The sequence below is a fragment of the Crocodylus siamensis genome, chromosome 4 (assembly GCF_052110815.1).
Source record: "Crocodylus siamensis isolate JL-2025a chromosome 4, ASM5211081v1, whole genome shotgun sequence".
Lineage (NCBI taxonomy): Eukaryota > Metazoa > Chordata > Crocodylia > Crocodylidae > Crocodylus > Crocodylus siamensis.
In genome coordinates, this window is record NC_143398.1 from 27,855,371 (window position 1) to 27,871,984 (window position 16,614).

At 43.6% G+C, this 16,614-nt stretch overlaps 1 protein-coding gene across 1 annotated transcript in view; it reads left to right on the forward strand.

Annotated features, from left to right (window-relative positions):
* The first annotated feature begins 1,571 nt into the window (after positions 1–1,571).
* ABCD2 (ATP binding cassette subfamily D member 2) overlaps positions 1,572–16,614 on the forward strand; it is a 79,022-nt gene continuing 63,979 nt past the window's right edge. Inside the window, exons 1-3 of the mRNA XM_090042054.1 lie at positions 1,572–2,511; positions 4,518–4,698; positions 11,082–11,203. Coding sequence (XP_089898180.1) covers positions 1,627–2,511; positions 4,518–4,698; positions 11,082–11,203 — 1,188 coding nt within the window. The 5' untranslated portion in view covers positions 1,572–1,626. The remainder of the gene's footprint in view (positions 2,512–4,517; positions 4,699–11,081; positions 11,204–16,614) is intronic.

Genomic DNA, 16,614 nt, shown 5'->3' on the forward strand with positions numbered 1-16,614 from the left:
GTTACGCTCCCATCTGTTTTACCCAAGCCTTTTAATCAACAAGAGCTACACACTGAAAGCGGAGATGGAAAACCATCCTCCTAGGGGAAAGGAGAGTTGTAGCTCATATGTTAGAACTTGTCTGGTTTTAGGCCTTATTTTCAGGAGGCTGCCGCTCAGCTGCTGCAGGGATAGCACAAGATTGTGTTTCCTGTCTGAAACAGGAGAGTTGCTCACTAAATGTCACAACTGCTCTCTGCCTATATAGGTTGGTTTATAACAAGACTATGAACGAGTTTAGCTCTGCCCAACCTGATTTACAGAAGAGTTAGTTTGAATCCCATTCAGCAGCCTTATGTTAATAAACATCTTCCAGGCAATTCTGTGATGCTGAGGTTGGTACTCTTGTGTATTTCTAGTAACACTTTTTCCAGACTCCAAGTTCTCTCTCTTCTCCACCAAACGTAGGAACCCTTTATGTTGTCCTATCCATACTGTTGCTTCACTGCTTTGCTTTATAAACTAGTGAAACAGGCTAAAACTTTTTTGAATGTTTTTCTTTTTTTCTCCTCTATCTCTGGAGGTCAATGTGGGGGTTATATGACATGACCATTCAGGTCCTCTTGTAAACCTGGCATTTCAGAATTGATGGGGTTCAGCAGGTTCAAGTTCAAAGTAATGTCCTTTATCGTTTTTGCTCTCAGCTGATTTGCTTTGTTTGCAAAGTTTGAGACATGATAGGAGTTACATGAAGATGTGGTATATAGTTTTTGTGTATTAAAGCTGTGTAGATAAAAGCAGTATTAAAGTGAAATGTAGTGTTCTTGCTCCTCTGAAGTGGGGGGGGCTCCCCTGCCCCCTCTGCCTGTGGGCTTCTTAGGCACATGGCACTATTACTCTGACTAAACTGTACTTCGAAATAAATGAGGAACAAGAGGAGGGAGGAGTCAGGCAGAGAGAAGGAAATGAAAAAGGCAGGAGAACCGTGGCTGTGGGCATGAATGTTGCGTGCCCCTGGAGGCTGGGGGGGCACAATGAGCTCCCGCAGGTGGCAGTGGCACTGTCGGTGGCAGGAGCATGGCAGTGGCAAGCAGGGAGCTCCCGTAGCCAGCCGTTGGCGGCGGTGAAGGGGGCGAGCGCCAACCGGAGGTTGGCGACCACCCACAGACGCCGCTGGCTGTGTCGGCAGTGGCCAGTGGTGATCATGAACCGCTTGAAGATGCCGCCGCGGTGTCGGTGGCGAGCGGCGACGGCCAAAAGCAGTGTTGGCAACACCTTTTCGCAGGGGGTACACCCTTTACACCTCTGCAGTGGTTGTGGGAGCGGGGTTGTGGCATCCAGAGTCGCTCAGGATCTTTTCTTTTTCTTTTTTAAGGAAAATGTTTCGTGTGCCAAGTCAAACGAGCCCCAGGCAGGCGAGGCAGGGCTTCCACCTCTGGCGGGCCCCGAGCACGCTCTTTGAAGACCGCTGTTCCCATCCCGCCGGCGCCTTGCGCCTGCGACAGGCTGAGGAACCCGCTCGCCCCCGCCCCCGGCGGCCGCGGCCAATGAGCGCGACGGGGCGGGGCCGGGGCCAGGGCCAGGGCCAGGCCCGGGCGGGGCGGGGGTGCTGCAGCCGGAGGCGCTGGGAGCCGGAGCGGTCCCGCCATGAGCCCGCTGGCGCAGGCGGCCGCCGCCGGGCGCAGGCCGTGGAGCCGCGGGCGCGCAGCGCGGCGGGCGGCGTGGCTGGCGGCGGCGGCGTGCGGGCTGCGGCTGCTGTACCCCGCGCTGCGCCGGCTCCTGGGCGAGGCGGGCGGCGCGGGCGCCCCGCGGGCGAGGACGGCGCCGGCGGCCGACGCGGAATTCGTGCGGCAGCTGCTGGCGCTGCGGCGGCTGCTGTTCCCGCGCGGGGCCGGACGCGAGGCGGGCTGGCTGGGCCTGCACTCGGCCGCGCTGGTGTCGCGCACCTTCCTCTCCATCTACGTGGCGCGGCTGGACGGCAAGATCGTCAAGAGCATCGTGGAGAAGCAGCCGCGCCGCTTCGCGCTGCAGCTCCTGCGCTGGCTGCTCATCGCCGTGCCCGCCACCTTCGTCAACAGCGCCATCCGCTACCTGGAGGGCAAGCTGGCCCTGGCGCTCCGCACGCGCCTGGTGGAGCGCGCCTACGAGACCTACTTCGCGCAGCAGACCTACTACCGCGTGAGCGGCATGGACTGCCGCCTGCCCACGCCCGACCAGTCGCTCACCGAGGACATCATGCTGTTCGCGCAGTCCGTGGCGCACCTCTACTCCAACCTCACCAAGCCCATCCTGGACGTGCTGCTCACCTCCTACGCGCTCATCCGCACGGCGCGCGAGCGGGGCGCCAGCCCGGTGGGCCCCACGCTGCTGGCCGGCCTCGTGGTGTACGCCACGGCAAGGGTGCTCAAAGCCTGCTCGCCCCGCTTCGGCAGGCTGGTGGCCGAGGAAGCGCAGCGGAAGGGCTATCTGCGCTACGTCCACGCCCGCATCCTGGCCAACGTGGAGGAGATCGCCTTCTACCGCGGCCACAAGGTAGGGCGGGCGCGCACCGGCCCCTGCCCCTGCTGCGGGTGCTGGTGCAGGTGCAGCTGCAGCGCGGGCAGATAGGCTCTGCTGGCTATCAGCTCCCTCCCTCCACCCCAGCAGCTTGAATTCCTCTGACACCGAAGCCTGTTTACGGCTTTGTGTAAAAAAAACCAACAAAAAACCAGCACCCAGCACTGCACCAGCCTTGTAGGATTTCCCTGCCCCCCCTCCCCCCTGGCCCCGTTCCTGGCTCTGAGCTGCACCACGGCTCTTTCATCCTCCCTGAGAGGCTCCTCCAAACGGAGCTTCTCCTAATGGCTTCTGTTTTTAACCCTGGCAGGCTCTTCTCATTAATTCTGTTTCATTTCATAGCAAACCAGGGTTGGGAGGGACCTCAGGAGGTCATCTAATCCACCCCCCCACTGAAAGCAGGAGCATCCCCAACTAGATCATCCCAGTCAAAGCTTTGTTTTAGCCAGTTCATAAAACCTCCAAAGGATGCAGCTTGTACACCTCTCTCGGTAACCTGGTCCTAGTGAGAAAAGTCTCCCTAATATCTAACCTAAACTTCCCTTGTTGCAATTTGAGACAGTTGCTCCTCGTTCTGTCATCTGCCACTGCTGAGAACAGTGCAGCTCCATCCTCTTTTGAACCTCCCTTCAGATAGTTGAAGGCTGCTATTAAATCCCCTCTCAGTCTAATTGAATAAATAAGCCCAATTTCGTCAGTCTCTTGTAAGTCAGGTCCCCTCGCCCCCTCACCATTCTTGTTGCCTTTTGCCAGGCTCTCTCCAATTTATCCACATCCTTTATGTAGTGGGGGCCCAAAACTGGACACAGTACTCCAGATGTGGCCTCACCCGTGCTACATAATTACTGTTTATTTAATTGTTTTTTTCTTAATCTTATCCTCACTGGTGTTGGCAGAGGCGCTTTCAGGGTGATGAAATCCTCTCTCTCATAAATGATGCCATGCAAAGGCAACAGTGTTGCAAGGCGGTGCAAAGATGAATTTTGCTCTTTGGCAGAAGGCTACCAAAACCATGGCAAAGGTTGCATTGCCAAGTAAGGCTGCAGAACCTTAAAATAGCAGAAGTGCAACACTGTGCCCCAGCAATCAGGGTTATGTAAAAAGTATCTGGTTGTTTTAATGCTGGCTGAGGAACAGGCCTGAATTTTATCTGATGGGAATTCTGACAGGAACATCTTTTGGGTGGGTAAGAGATTTTTTTTCGGGGAGTTTTGCCTCATGTGGAAGTGAATGGTGAAAAAAGGCCTGCAGTGTTACTGCTCTTTTCAGTCAGCGTTATTCATAATACAACATGAGCAGCTCATCTTTATAATGGCAAGGCTTTGCTGAAGCTGTGTCACACTGCATTAACGGCAGCTAAACTAAGCAGTTTTTTTTTTTCCCATCGCTACTTTTATGTTATTTCAGCCAGATTGTTTTATATCCTACTTCACATGTAATTCATTAAGCTGCTTGAGGTAAATGGTATAAATTATCACTTTCTGTAGCCAGCTTGCTATGTTATTAAACATTAGTTCAAGATATCAGTTCTAAAGGTTTACTCAGGCAAAACTCCCATCAGAGCAAACAAGAGTGAGACCGAGTAAGACTAGCAAACTTAAGCCCTACGTTAGTCACCAGCATTGCCCAGCTCATAGAGTTCCAAGAACAGGAACTGTTCTGTGTGATAAAACGTTAATTAATCTTCCATGGATTGTGAGGAGCAGCTCTTATGACTCGGGCATTGTTCTCCAGGTAGGTAAGATGGCATCGTAAGGGGTACAGAACTGCAAAGGGGCTTCACGGTAGACAGGAATTCAGTCTATATATAGGCTATGTGAAAGGTGATACTTTTATATAAATACCACACACACTTTTACAAGATGTAGAAGAAGATTTAAATTCAACTGTAGATGTAGGATTGCATCGTGTGTGTGTATGTGTACTTTGTAAGTATGAATATCTATGTCATACTGTGTTAGTATCTACATTTTTAACTATAGGTAGAAATGAAACAACTACAGAAAAGTTACAAGGCTTTGGCAGACCAAATGAACCTCATATTGTCCAAACGTTTATGGTACATCATGGTAGAGCAATTCCTGATGAAGTATGTCTGGAGCAGCTGTGGCTTGATTATGGTGGCTGTGCCTATCATCACTGCAACTGGATTTGCAGATGGAGGTAATAACATTTTTACTTTAATTTCAAATGTCTGTTAAAACTTCAGAGTAGCAATAAAACTGTCTCTCACTTTAATACTGCTTTTATCTACATGGCTGTTATATACAGAAACTATATACCGCATCTTCGTGTTACTCCTATCATGTCTCAAACATTACAAACAAAGCAAATCAGCTGAAAGCAAAAATGATAAAAAACATTACTTTGAACTTAAACCTGCTGAACCTCATAAATTCTGAAATGACAGGTTTACAGGAGGACCTGAATGGTCATGTTATATAATATTGTAACCTTAGCTGTAGCTGTCATACCCTAAGTGAGGTTGGAAAAGCATGCTGATTCTTAGAATACCTGCTGCTTTTTTACTAAGTACTGTTCATTGATTAATTCATTAGTTTATTCAGACCTTTATTGGCTTTTCTCTGCTCCTCCTTTTATTGTTTGAGCACTTCAAGGCTCTGCCACATGTTCAAGGTAAAGCTGGATAGAAACCAGCTATAAAGTTGTTGCATGTTTTCAAGCACTAACCATATACAGTTGCCTCTTTTTAGGCTAGGCAGACATCTTTGTGGCTTCTGAATTACTTTGCATGTGTGGCTGGTGTAAATTTATTCCTTGATGTTAATTGCACTTAACATCATGGGCCAGTTAATTGCATAATATATAGGCAGATAAGATTGTTTGGGTGAATCTGATATCTTTTATTAGACCAACTTAAATAGTTAGAAAACAATTTTTAAGCAAGCTTTTGGGTTCAAAAACCCTTCATCAGGCTAAGGAAGTTTCAGCAGTCAATGTGTGTTCTTCTTGGATAGAATGAATAGTAAAGAAGCCAAAGGCTGCATTCAAGACAGGCAGTCAGTGAAGATGTAGACTGAGGAGTCAGTGGGTGAGACAGGCTGGGGGGTGGGGGAGAGAAGGGGGATGAATAGTGGAGAAGTACCTGGGAAGTCAGCTGTCGGGTAGGTTATAATGTGTCATAAATCCAATGTCTATAGTCCATGATTTTTAGTATCCAGGAGCTTGATGAAGTGGAGTTCATAGGCTCGTCTCTGGGAAGCATTCTGTAAATTTTCCTTTGAGGATTAGGACTGAGAGATTGGAGAGAGAGTGGTTTTCTTGTGAGAAATGTGCCCCCACATGTAATTGGGATTCCTGTCTTTGATAGATTTCCGGTGTGCATTCATTCTGGTGCCAACTGCTGAAACTTCCTTAGCCTGATGAAGAGTTTTTGAACCCAAAAGCTTGCTTAAAAATTGTTTTTCAACTATTTAAGTTGATCTAATAAAAGATATCAGATTCACCCAAAGAACCTTGTCTGCCTATGTCCTTAGACCAACACGGCTACAACCTACACCCCTCTTGCATAATATATGTAATAGGTGGTAGGGGCCTTACACATGCACATTTATTTATATTTATTTATTCTACTATGTGTTGACCTATCTAGGAATCTGCATATTCTTCCTTGTTTGGGGTGTAGAAGGGGACAGGAAATTCAGGTTATGGGGTCCATGTGACACTAATATTCATATCCTTCAAAGATCCTGCCCAGATCTTCTGGCAGCACTGGTGATATGAAGCCCTGATATTACTGCTATTGGAGATGTTTAAAAGAAAAAAAAAAAGAACAGGAAGAAATGGAACTTGGTGAGGTGTGGAGGAAAGCCAGGGAAGTGCCTGATCCAAAAACTCTTGAGACAGGGCTCCCCTTCCTATATGATTATGCAGTAACGACAGGCAAACATGTTTTCCTGTTATTGTTTACAAATTTTTACAAATGAGTTGATATGGTAATTTCAGCATAATGGCAATCTACAAGACGGGAATATAATGAACTGTCCTTGTTCATTAACAATTCAGATACTAGAAATCCTATTTAGAAACTGTAATGATTGGCTTTCTGGGACTATTTAAACAAAAAGACAGATTGACTTCGGGACGGCGTGGAACCTTGCCTTAACCAAGCTCCATATATTGATTGGAATCACAAATGGTAACATTTAGTAAGGTTTATGAAGCAAAGACTCTTTAATGTTTTAAAAGATGAGAGCTCAATTTTTAAATTCATTACATTTAGCCAGGGACCATAGGCTCATTTTCAGAAGGAAATTTGTTCACATTGTCTTTTTTTGCTGAAGGATTTGGCTGTCATATCCTTAAAAAAGGAGTTTATACTGATGTGTATCAAACAATACAGCTGGTAGAGGGTAACAGTACTTTATTACCATGGTAACAGAAGTGAGGTTTACTGATTTAAGCATATGTCTATTAAGCTAGAAATCTGCGGAGTCTTGCAATAATCTTTAATAGATACAAAGGTTGTTTATAGAACACACGTGTCTCCTCCTCAGCACTTTTCTTATGAATCAGAAAAAAAATGTTGGTTTTTCAAATGAATAAAGCTACTACAAAGATATATAGAGCAAAGGAGCTGTGTTTCATTTTCACCTTCCTTATATCAAGTAACACTCTTGATACCTAGGATGAGTTCCTTGATAAATATGTTTAAAATGTGGCAGAGCAGAAGGTCAGTGGTAGCCCAAGTTATACTACTGACAAGTAATTTGCTAGTAGTAACAAGTAAAAATGTTAAAGCATAGAAGTTGTCATAGAAGCACCATGGCACTGACTGACTAAGAGTGGGAAGTTACAGGATCAGAACTGTATTAATAATGGTGACAAATTGACCCCATCGAGACTAGTATGAAGGCTATCTAGTATGCAAGAACTGAATAGACCCAACTCACTACTGCAGCTGATCCAGTTAGATAAATAGCATTCTGCCACGCAAGCCAGATAAACTGAGTTCATAGTTCTGACGGAGCAGAATTAGAGCTATCATTGTAGAGTAAATCCAGGAAGGGTATAGAACTGGTATAGTGACCAGGCCTGAACTCAGACACAGTGCATTGTAGGTGTGCAGCAGTAAACTTTTGTACACTTTTGCCGCAAAAATTAAGGTGTTTGTAAAATAAAATTTACATATGCTTCTATAATATCTTTGTTGTGCCAGCCCTTTGCTGCCACTTCCATTGCATAGTTCAGGCTTACTTTGCAAAGTCAGGGTCCCACTTCTTGATTTTTAAAAGGTGGCTCAAGAGTATGTAAGTATTAAACCTGCTTTTAGTGTTAAAATAACATGGCATCAAAATATCCAAGATATGTGATATGTGATTCCAGGAAACTAACCATTAGTGGCAATGAGATTTTCATTTTGTTAAACATAATAGATGTGATTTTTTTTTTTAACAAAGGCATGGGGGTTATAACTCTTATGCATGAGGAATATGTTAGGCTACTGATGGAGATAAAATACTAGACAGCAGAGAGAGAGTGCACATGCTTGTCCAATCTATCTACTACAGTGTTTCTCAACCTGTGGATCATGACCCAAAACTCTGGGTTGCAAGAATATATGAAAGGATTGCAGACAAACTTTAAAAATGGATTCTCCTTTAAAGGAGAAAAACATGGGAAACTCTGGCTTTTCCCTTGTAGGCTGGCAGAGTTCCAGTCTGCAGGGGGCTGCTTGAGGCCCCCATGCCTAACATACTGTGGGCTGGGAGCACAGGGCACTGGGTTGGGACTGGCAGTCAATGTTTACGAATGGGTGCTGGTACAAAAAAGGTTGAGAACCACCGTTGTATTATACCACTTTCTTTTAATAAAGAAGGAAAACCTTATATGAAACACACTGGAAAAAAATTAAGGAAGGTTATTTTGGAAAGGCCTAGTAATTTGATATCAGTTGTGTAATACAGGAAAACCATATTTTATAATGTCTTAAAATTCTTCAGTTCTACCCAAATTTAATTCATCAAGTACATGCAAGATGTGGCAGAGGCCTTTTTGGCCTCTGCCACATGTTATGTATGTTATGCAATTATCTGGCTAATCTTTTAATAAATGTAGAGTGGCCACAAATGGAAAGTTGTTATCATGCAATTATCTGGTTAACTGTGTGCAATAAATTTAGACTGGTCACATGTGCCAAGTAGTTATCTCACCATAAAAATGTCATCCAGTTATAAAAAGAATCTACCAGCTACAAAGTTAGTGTTTGAAAATGTGTAACAGCTTTATAGCTTGTTTCTGTCCAGCTTTAATTTGAACATGTAGCAGGGCCCAAGAACATGTAGCAGGGCCCAATGTTTTGCTCAGTTCTACTAATGAATGGTCCCTCTTCTGGGAGAGCTGGATTTCTTGAGAAGCTTTATTCACATTTGTTCTCCTATTGGAGTAAATGGAGACTTTTTACACATGGGGGGGTTAATTAGAGGAGCTCTGAGAACTGTTCTAATTAAAGCACTGCAGGGTCTCGTAGTATTGTACACGCCCTTCAAAATGGCAGCAGGGCACTTGAACTAGAGTTCTTCAAATAAGCTTTAGTTGAAGCACCCCATCACCATGTTAAAGCGTGGAGACACTAATACATGAGACTGAGGCTGGCTGGAGCACAGTAATTACCATGCTCCAGCAGACTTGGTTAATTCTGTAATTACAGTGTGTCAGAGCAGCCCTGTAACATGTCTACAGGCACCCAATGTGACTACTTCAGTGAATAAAGACTTCTAAAAGAAGAAGATTTAGGATAGCACTATTCTTTCCAAGGGGACGCTTGCCCTTTTTCAGATTTGCATGCCTCTCATTGCATCCCAGCCAGGTATATTCTATTGTGCTGGTGGACAGAGAACTAACTTCTTGTTATTTAAGGTAGAAAGTCACATTTTTCCTAAGTACATGCAATACATGGAAAAATTGTATTTGTTAATGATCACATTCTTCCTAAATAATTCAACCGTTGCATTTGGAGAGGCATTAATTGAGACCAAACAGTGCCTTACATGTAAGATACTAATTGCTTGTGTAATAAGTTCAAATTCATAGAACCAAAGTTATTGCCTATGTAACTGCATTGATTTAAGTGATGTTATTTGTCCCATTTATTTGGCATTCTGAGAAATAAACTGCAAGTTAGATACTGCTATCTCTAAAAAAGAAAGTAGCAATGGACAAGTAAACTGCAGCTTGCTGTTTGTTGTATTTCAGTTTTCAGATGCTCTAGACTCTGACCTTTTCAGCATAGCGAAACAGACGCTTGATATAGAAAAGAAAAATTTGCTTCCATTACTGGTACAGTGCCTGACACAGACCAGTGCAGAAAAATAGTATTTACATTGCATCTGGGGAGAAGAATTCTTTATGGGGTTTCTTGACTGAAAGCGTTGAAAAAGCACAATAGATTAGATTAATAACAAAATGTATTAAATGAGCTTTTTGTCCATCTCACCAAAATAAACTTCAATCTGTATATTGTATATAGGGTCAAAAGAAAATCCTTCTGAAATGGTTCTCTCCAAACAGCTTCCCGAAGCTCTGTGTTTTGTTTAACCAGCATTGTTTTAGTTTGCATAGCTGCAGACGTTAGGTTCATACAATATTCAGTCTTTAAAATGTAGCCACGTTTATTTTGATGATTTATTGGAAAAGCAAACGCTGTGTATTCAGTAATGTTGCAAAACAGTTTCCATGTATTGGATGATGGCATGGGATATCATAGTAACAGACTTGGACTCTAGGCATGAAAGGTTTAAATAATTAATTTCACCCTGAACATTTCATATATGGAATACTTACTGAAACATTTATATTTCTTATGTCTTCTATAATTTTTGCTGCCATTTTCCCTTTACCAGTTGTAAAAGGTATTTCTAAAAACATACCTTCTGCTCCTATTTTATTCAGAATAATTTTTACTCTAAGAAGCCACAGCATATAAAGAAAGGATTATGACTTCATTATGGGAGCAAACAGACAGTGAAAGTGGGTTGTGGAAGACAAAGCTATTATTCAAACACACATCCTTACAATAACTGAAAGAGGAATACAGATCCTTACTGACAAAATAAAATTGCTAATTGCTTTCTTATAAAATGGTCTCATTTTACCAATTTACATCTATGTGAGTGGAATGAGGAATTAAATAGGATTGAAAATGAGTAAAAATAGAAGTTGTATGTTTCAAAAACATTAGTTTCAGATCATGGCTTAGATTTATGCTTTTTTCCAGTTATGAAAGATGGATTGAATAATGGTATATTAAAAGAGTCTATAGATTCACAATCAGTGTTCAAGGGCAGGATGTTTTATATAGGAAAAGTAATTCCTAATGCTCCCTCTTGTTTTTTGTTGTTAGATGTTTTTGTTAATTGTATGCCTGACTTTTTTTTCTTTGTAGAAGGCTGTGGTCAGAGAATTTGGAAGTTCTCAACTTAACTCACTGTCTTTTATATACTGGCTTATATTTTATCCAAAATTTAATTTGTGGAGATGTTTTCAGGAGAATTTTTGAACAAAATAATTTTTTTTTCTTGTTTTAGAGTCAGAAGATGGCCAGAAACAAGCAATGGTTAGTGAGCGAACAGAAACTTTTACTACTTCACGAAATCTGTTGGTTTCGGGAGCAGATGCTATTGAAAGGATCATGTCTTCTTATAAAGAGGTATTGTATATCATCTATGTATACAATAGAAAAGAAAAAAGGAAGAAAAAATAAAAAATGAATTTGCATATTTAAAAAATCTTTTATAATTACATTGGTTCAAACTGATGTTCCTAAATCAATGGGTATTTTTTGAGTTGAGAATCTGATCTAAAGGATTAAATCCTCAAAGGACTTAAAGTACTTAATTGCCAGTACTTTCCATATCTCAATACCTAGGAAGTTACTGGAGCATATCATAAAGAAGGCCATCTACAAACATCAGAAGGAGGAAAGATTGATCACAAGCAGCCAGCATGGATTTATGGAAAACAAATCATGTCGAATGTGATCTTTGCCTGTGTAACTACTTGGGTGGAGAGAGAATGCTGTGGATGTAGTGTATGTGGAGTTCATGCCACATGACCATGTCATAAATAAATTGGATAAATGTGGGCTAGATAAAACTGCCATAAGGTGGATAGCTAACTGGCTTAATAGTCATAAGCAAAAGGTAATTATTATTGGGTCCATGTCAGAAGAATAGGAGGTTTTGAGTGGGGTCCCACAGGGGTATGTCCTGGGTCTAGTGCTGTTCAGTGCGTTTATTCATTTTTTGGGTAGTGACATAGAAAACATCTTGAGCAAGTTTGCAGACATCATGAAACTGGAAAGGACTGTGAATACATTGGAGGATGCAAGTGCAGTTCAGAAGGGTATTGACAGACTGGAAAGCTGGGCTGAAGGTAACAGGATAAAGTTCAGTCTGGACGTATGCAATACCTTGGGAAGAATCGTCAAAAGTACAGATATATAGTGGGTAACACCTGGCTGGATGGCAACTCTACAGAAAAGGGCTTGGGAGTCTTGGTAGACCACAGGTTCAATATGAGTCTGCAGTGTGATGCATCCAAAAACTTGCGTTGGCCTTGTGTGGCTGCATCAATAGAAGCATTAGGTGCAAAGCATGGGAGGTGATAGTGCTTCTCAGCTTGGCACTGGTTAGGGCTCATCTGGAGTATTTTGTGCAGTTTTGGGCTCCACATTTTAAGAAGGTTCTGGAGAAGTTAGGGTTAGCTAAGACGATAAAGGGCTCAGAAAGCAAGTCGTATGAGGGGAGGCTGAAGGAGCTAGGTGTGTTCAGCTTGTGGAAAAGGTGCTTAAGAGGGGATATTGATGGCAGGGTTCAAATACTTTAAGGTCTGCCATAAAGAAGAAGGCAGGAACCTTTTTATCTCTTGTTGCAGAGAGGAGAACACAGACCAGTGGCTTAAAGTTTCAGTAAAGTAAGTTTAGATTGGGTATCTGGAAAAAAGACTTCTTCACTGTTAGAATAGTGAGGCAGTGGAATAGACAGTTTAAGGAAGTTGTGGACTCTCCATCACTGGAGGTAGTCAAGGAGAGGTTGGACAGCCACTGGTCAGTCATGACCTAGGTGTAGTTATGCCTGTGTTCTACTATGGGCATTTCCCATGCTTCTGGGCTTTGCTGGTTGCCCCTGCCTCCTCTTGCTGTTATATGTGTCAGGGTGTTTTTAAGCCTCCTTCAAAGGCCTTGGATGTTGGGTACAGCCAAGGCTTGGGACTTCAGTTGGGATGTGCCAAGGCTTCTGCTGGAACCAAAGCCAGAAGTTCCTAGCTTAGGGGGTCTTGCCACTCTGCTCAGGGACAGACTGATTGCTAAATTTGGGGTCGGTACAGAGTTTTACCCTGATAGAAACTGGGGAGGGTTTTGTCTTCCTCTGTAGCAGGGGATGAAGCCTTCTTCCTTGGAGCTCTTTAGCATATACTGATAATGTTTAACTGAAAATGGACATTGGCTGCCATGGTTCTCCTGCTTTGCCTGTCACAGGTTAGGTTGTTAGGTCTGTGTTATCAAGGCTAAGGGTAGTTTTATGTGGAGTTTAAATTATGGTTTGGATAGAGATGATCTTGCCTGGACTAGATAATCTCTGGAGGTCCCTTCCAGCCCTACTTCTCTATGATTCTCTATGAGATTTAAAATTTAGGTGTCATAGATTTCTTCAAAACAGCTGTTTAGCTGCCACTTAACCTTGGAAGTACCAGAATGTCTGTTGCTGGCCCTGATGCTACCAAGCTACTTGGTTTCCTAGCTCATGCCTACAACATAGTGGGATTCACAAAGTAAGTATTCCCTCATGGCCTTCTCATTAAATGGGTTCAATTATGTGGTGTTCCCAGGGCACACTGAACCTGCAGAGAATAAATAAATAAATAGTAGTGGCTCAGCTGCACCAACATACTCAATGTCCTCGTGTATAGAGAAAAACAGGGATCATTAGGAAACACATGAGAACTAGGTTTAAATCCCTCTTCTCAGTTGGAGCAGGTATTTAAACCCAGGTGTTCTACCTAGCAGCAGGCTGTAGTGTATTCTGGGCTTGGCTTTTCTCAGTTTTACCTGCTGGTCCGCATATTATGGAGCACTTAAATAGTCATTAAAGCAAGGACCCATGTGTCTGAGGTGACTGCTGTAACTACTAGGCTGTAAAGTCATTCTCTTTCTTTGGCCTGGTGAATATTTAAGTATTTTGAACAGTGTTGAACAACTTTAGCAGGAGAGGCCCACTTCAAAATACTTCGTAGGCTTGTATTGAGAGAACTCGCACATGAGGAAAGATGCTAGGCTTCAAACTGATGCTCTAGTCTAAATCAATCATAGTAGGTATTAAAACCTGTCTCTCCTATATCCCAGGTATTTGCTGTAAAACTGGGATATTAGTTAAAGGAGATAGGTTAGTGGAAACACTGTCACTCTCCTGGAGTTGGGCCTTGCTTGTCATCTCTACATTGTCTTTGATTAGTTTAGGGCAGTGGCATTCAGCCTTCTTGCTCCATGAGCCAGCTTGACAGTGCCTAATCCATCTGTGGGTCAGATTAAGCATGAGTCAAGCACAGTGGGGCCCAGTCTGGAGGGGGCAAAGTCTAGCCTGGCCCAGATTTAACCCCACAGGGGAGAGGGGGCGTGGCTCAGCCCTAACCCAGCTGCATGGGGCTTGGGAATTTGGCAGCAGGGGAGGGGCAGTACTATTAAATGCCACTGTTCCCCTGCTGCAAATTTTTCTGACCTGTGGGGAGCCCCATGGGCAGGATGCTATAGGTTCATGGGCTGGATTTGGCCCATGGGCTTGGCATTAAGCACCACTGGTTTTGGGCCTTGGACAAACGTACTTTGAAGCACTTCTAATTCTCTTCTAGTTCAGAGTCCTTCAAATTCCGAGTGTTTAAGGCCACTTTGTGCCTCTTCACCAGACCGCTTCAGCCTTTGTATGAAGGCCTGCAGTAGTGTGTTCTCCTGCTGTAGTTACTTGGCCTTGCAGCTCTATTCCACTCCCCCAACCCCATGAAGAGCTGGTCTGATAGTCAGTGAGTCCTCTCCTGTGCACTCAGGCTCTGATCTCCTGTTCCAGCACATGCAAGGAATTGTTCTCTCTAGCCCTGGAGAGGGAGGGGATGACTCCTTGCTTGACCTGGGGCTCTGGATAGCTGAGCATTCTCCTGGTGAAACTAGGAAAAAAGAGGCCTTGTACCTGCACTCCAGAACCAGGAGATTGGAAACAGAGGTATGCAGGGATTCCTGCTGTCTAGCCCCAGAGATGACCAAGTGTACAGTACAGTGCTCCTTGGCTGTCTGCCTTGTTCCTCCTCTCTTCCTGTAGGCAAGGTTAGAGGGAGTGCATGGTGGGATGCTGGAGGACCAAACAGCCCTATCACACTTTGGAGAGTACACAGCCAAAATGGGAAGCACTTCAAAATAAAGGATATTTCATCTAGCCATATTTTTAGCACTTTGGCTGATTTTGGAGCACTTTCTAGGACATTTGTGTCTGTCTGCTTGCCATTTGAGCTTCAGACATTACATCTACCCAGGACCTACGGGTCTCTGTGTTCATCTTACTGTATTTTATTTTAATAGTAATTTATTCACTTTATTTTAATAGTATTTGATTTACAGCTTTTACTAAAACAGCACAATAAAACGGGCGATAAAATTATATGTAATACTAAAATTATATGACGTATGGTCTTTTGCTAAAACCCTACAATAAATTTCACGTACTCTTTTTAAATAAAACATAGTATATGATGATACAAGAACAGAAAAATGAAGCAGTGTACAATAGGAAAATAAAAGTTTGGCTTTTCTGTAACAACTTGTAGACTGTTCTCTACTCCCTGTGGCAGGGGTTGTCAACCGAGGGTATGCGTACCACCAGGGGTACTTGATAAGGCCTAGGGGGTACATGCGGGTGGGTGGGAACAGAGAACACACCATGTTGTGCTGCTGCCCAGACGCTGCCTGCCTGGCCAGACGTGAGGGGCAGGGGAAGCTCACACGTGGTGACTGCTGCTGCTCCGCATCTGGCCATGCACCAACCCCCTACCCCGCTTGGTCAGCATCTGGCCACGTGCCCCACCCCCCACATCTGGCCACTGGGGGGTACACTGGTTGGAAAAGGTTGAAAACCCCTGCCCTATGGGACTCCATTAAACTTTTAGCTTTCCCCATGTTGTGCATGGGAAGGCTTGGCCATCTAACTTGAGTTGTGGCATTAGATGCTGGCAAGTCTAAAAGTTAGGCTCACTGAGCTATGCAGTGAATAATTCCCTTTGTGGATTTAGGCATTGGTAACTTGGGTGCAAATAATACCTTAATTTGTGATCCTTGAGTATAGACTGTGACTAGGGACCTACCTAAGTTCTTACAAGAAAATGGGTTTTTCATGGCTCACATGTGGTGCATAGGGCTGATTTCATGGGCATTTTGCGGTGGTCTCACCCCTTGCTGCTGATTGGCAGAGGGAACCTTCAGTTAGTCTGTGTCATTACCACTTCTTTTTCCCTGCCCCTCACCACTGATTGGCGGAGGGTGCTTTCATTTGGTCTACCTTCCTACCACCTTTTTTGGTTGAATTTTTTTTTTTTTTTGGTGGGGGGAAATTGCAGCCAATGCCAGATTTCCCAGCCACTGTGGACAACTGTTTTTCGTGGTTTGCACGAAATCCAGAAAACCACGATTGAGGTAGTTCCCTAACTATGAAAAGCTAGATATGGTGCAGTCTTCCCGAGAGGCCTGCTAATGCACGGTGATTTTTGATCTATGCTGCTTCAGCTATTTCAATACTTGGCCTCTACTGTAGAGAGGCAGCCAGATTACTAATTATATAGTAGTGTTACCATTATTATTTATTCAATATTAAAGTCATTTATATAATGCTACAAACTTTACATGGTGCTCTACAAACACAATAGCTTTCTATTTTAGAAAAAAAATCCACTAAATAAATGAAAAGCAAGCTCATTTTGACTTGTACCATTTTTAAAATCCTAAATGTATTGACAAAAGATCAGCTATCTGAGTTTCTATCTTAATTTTACACTTATAACTTTGCTAAAGAAAGTTAAGGGGTT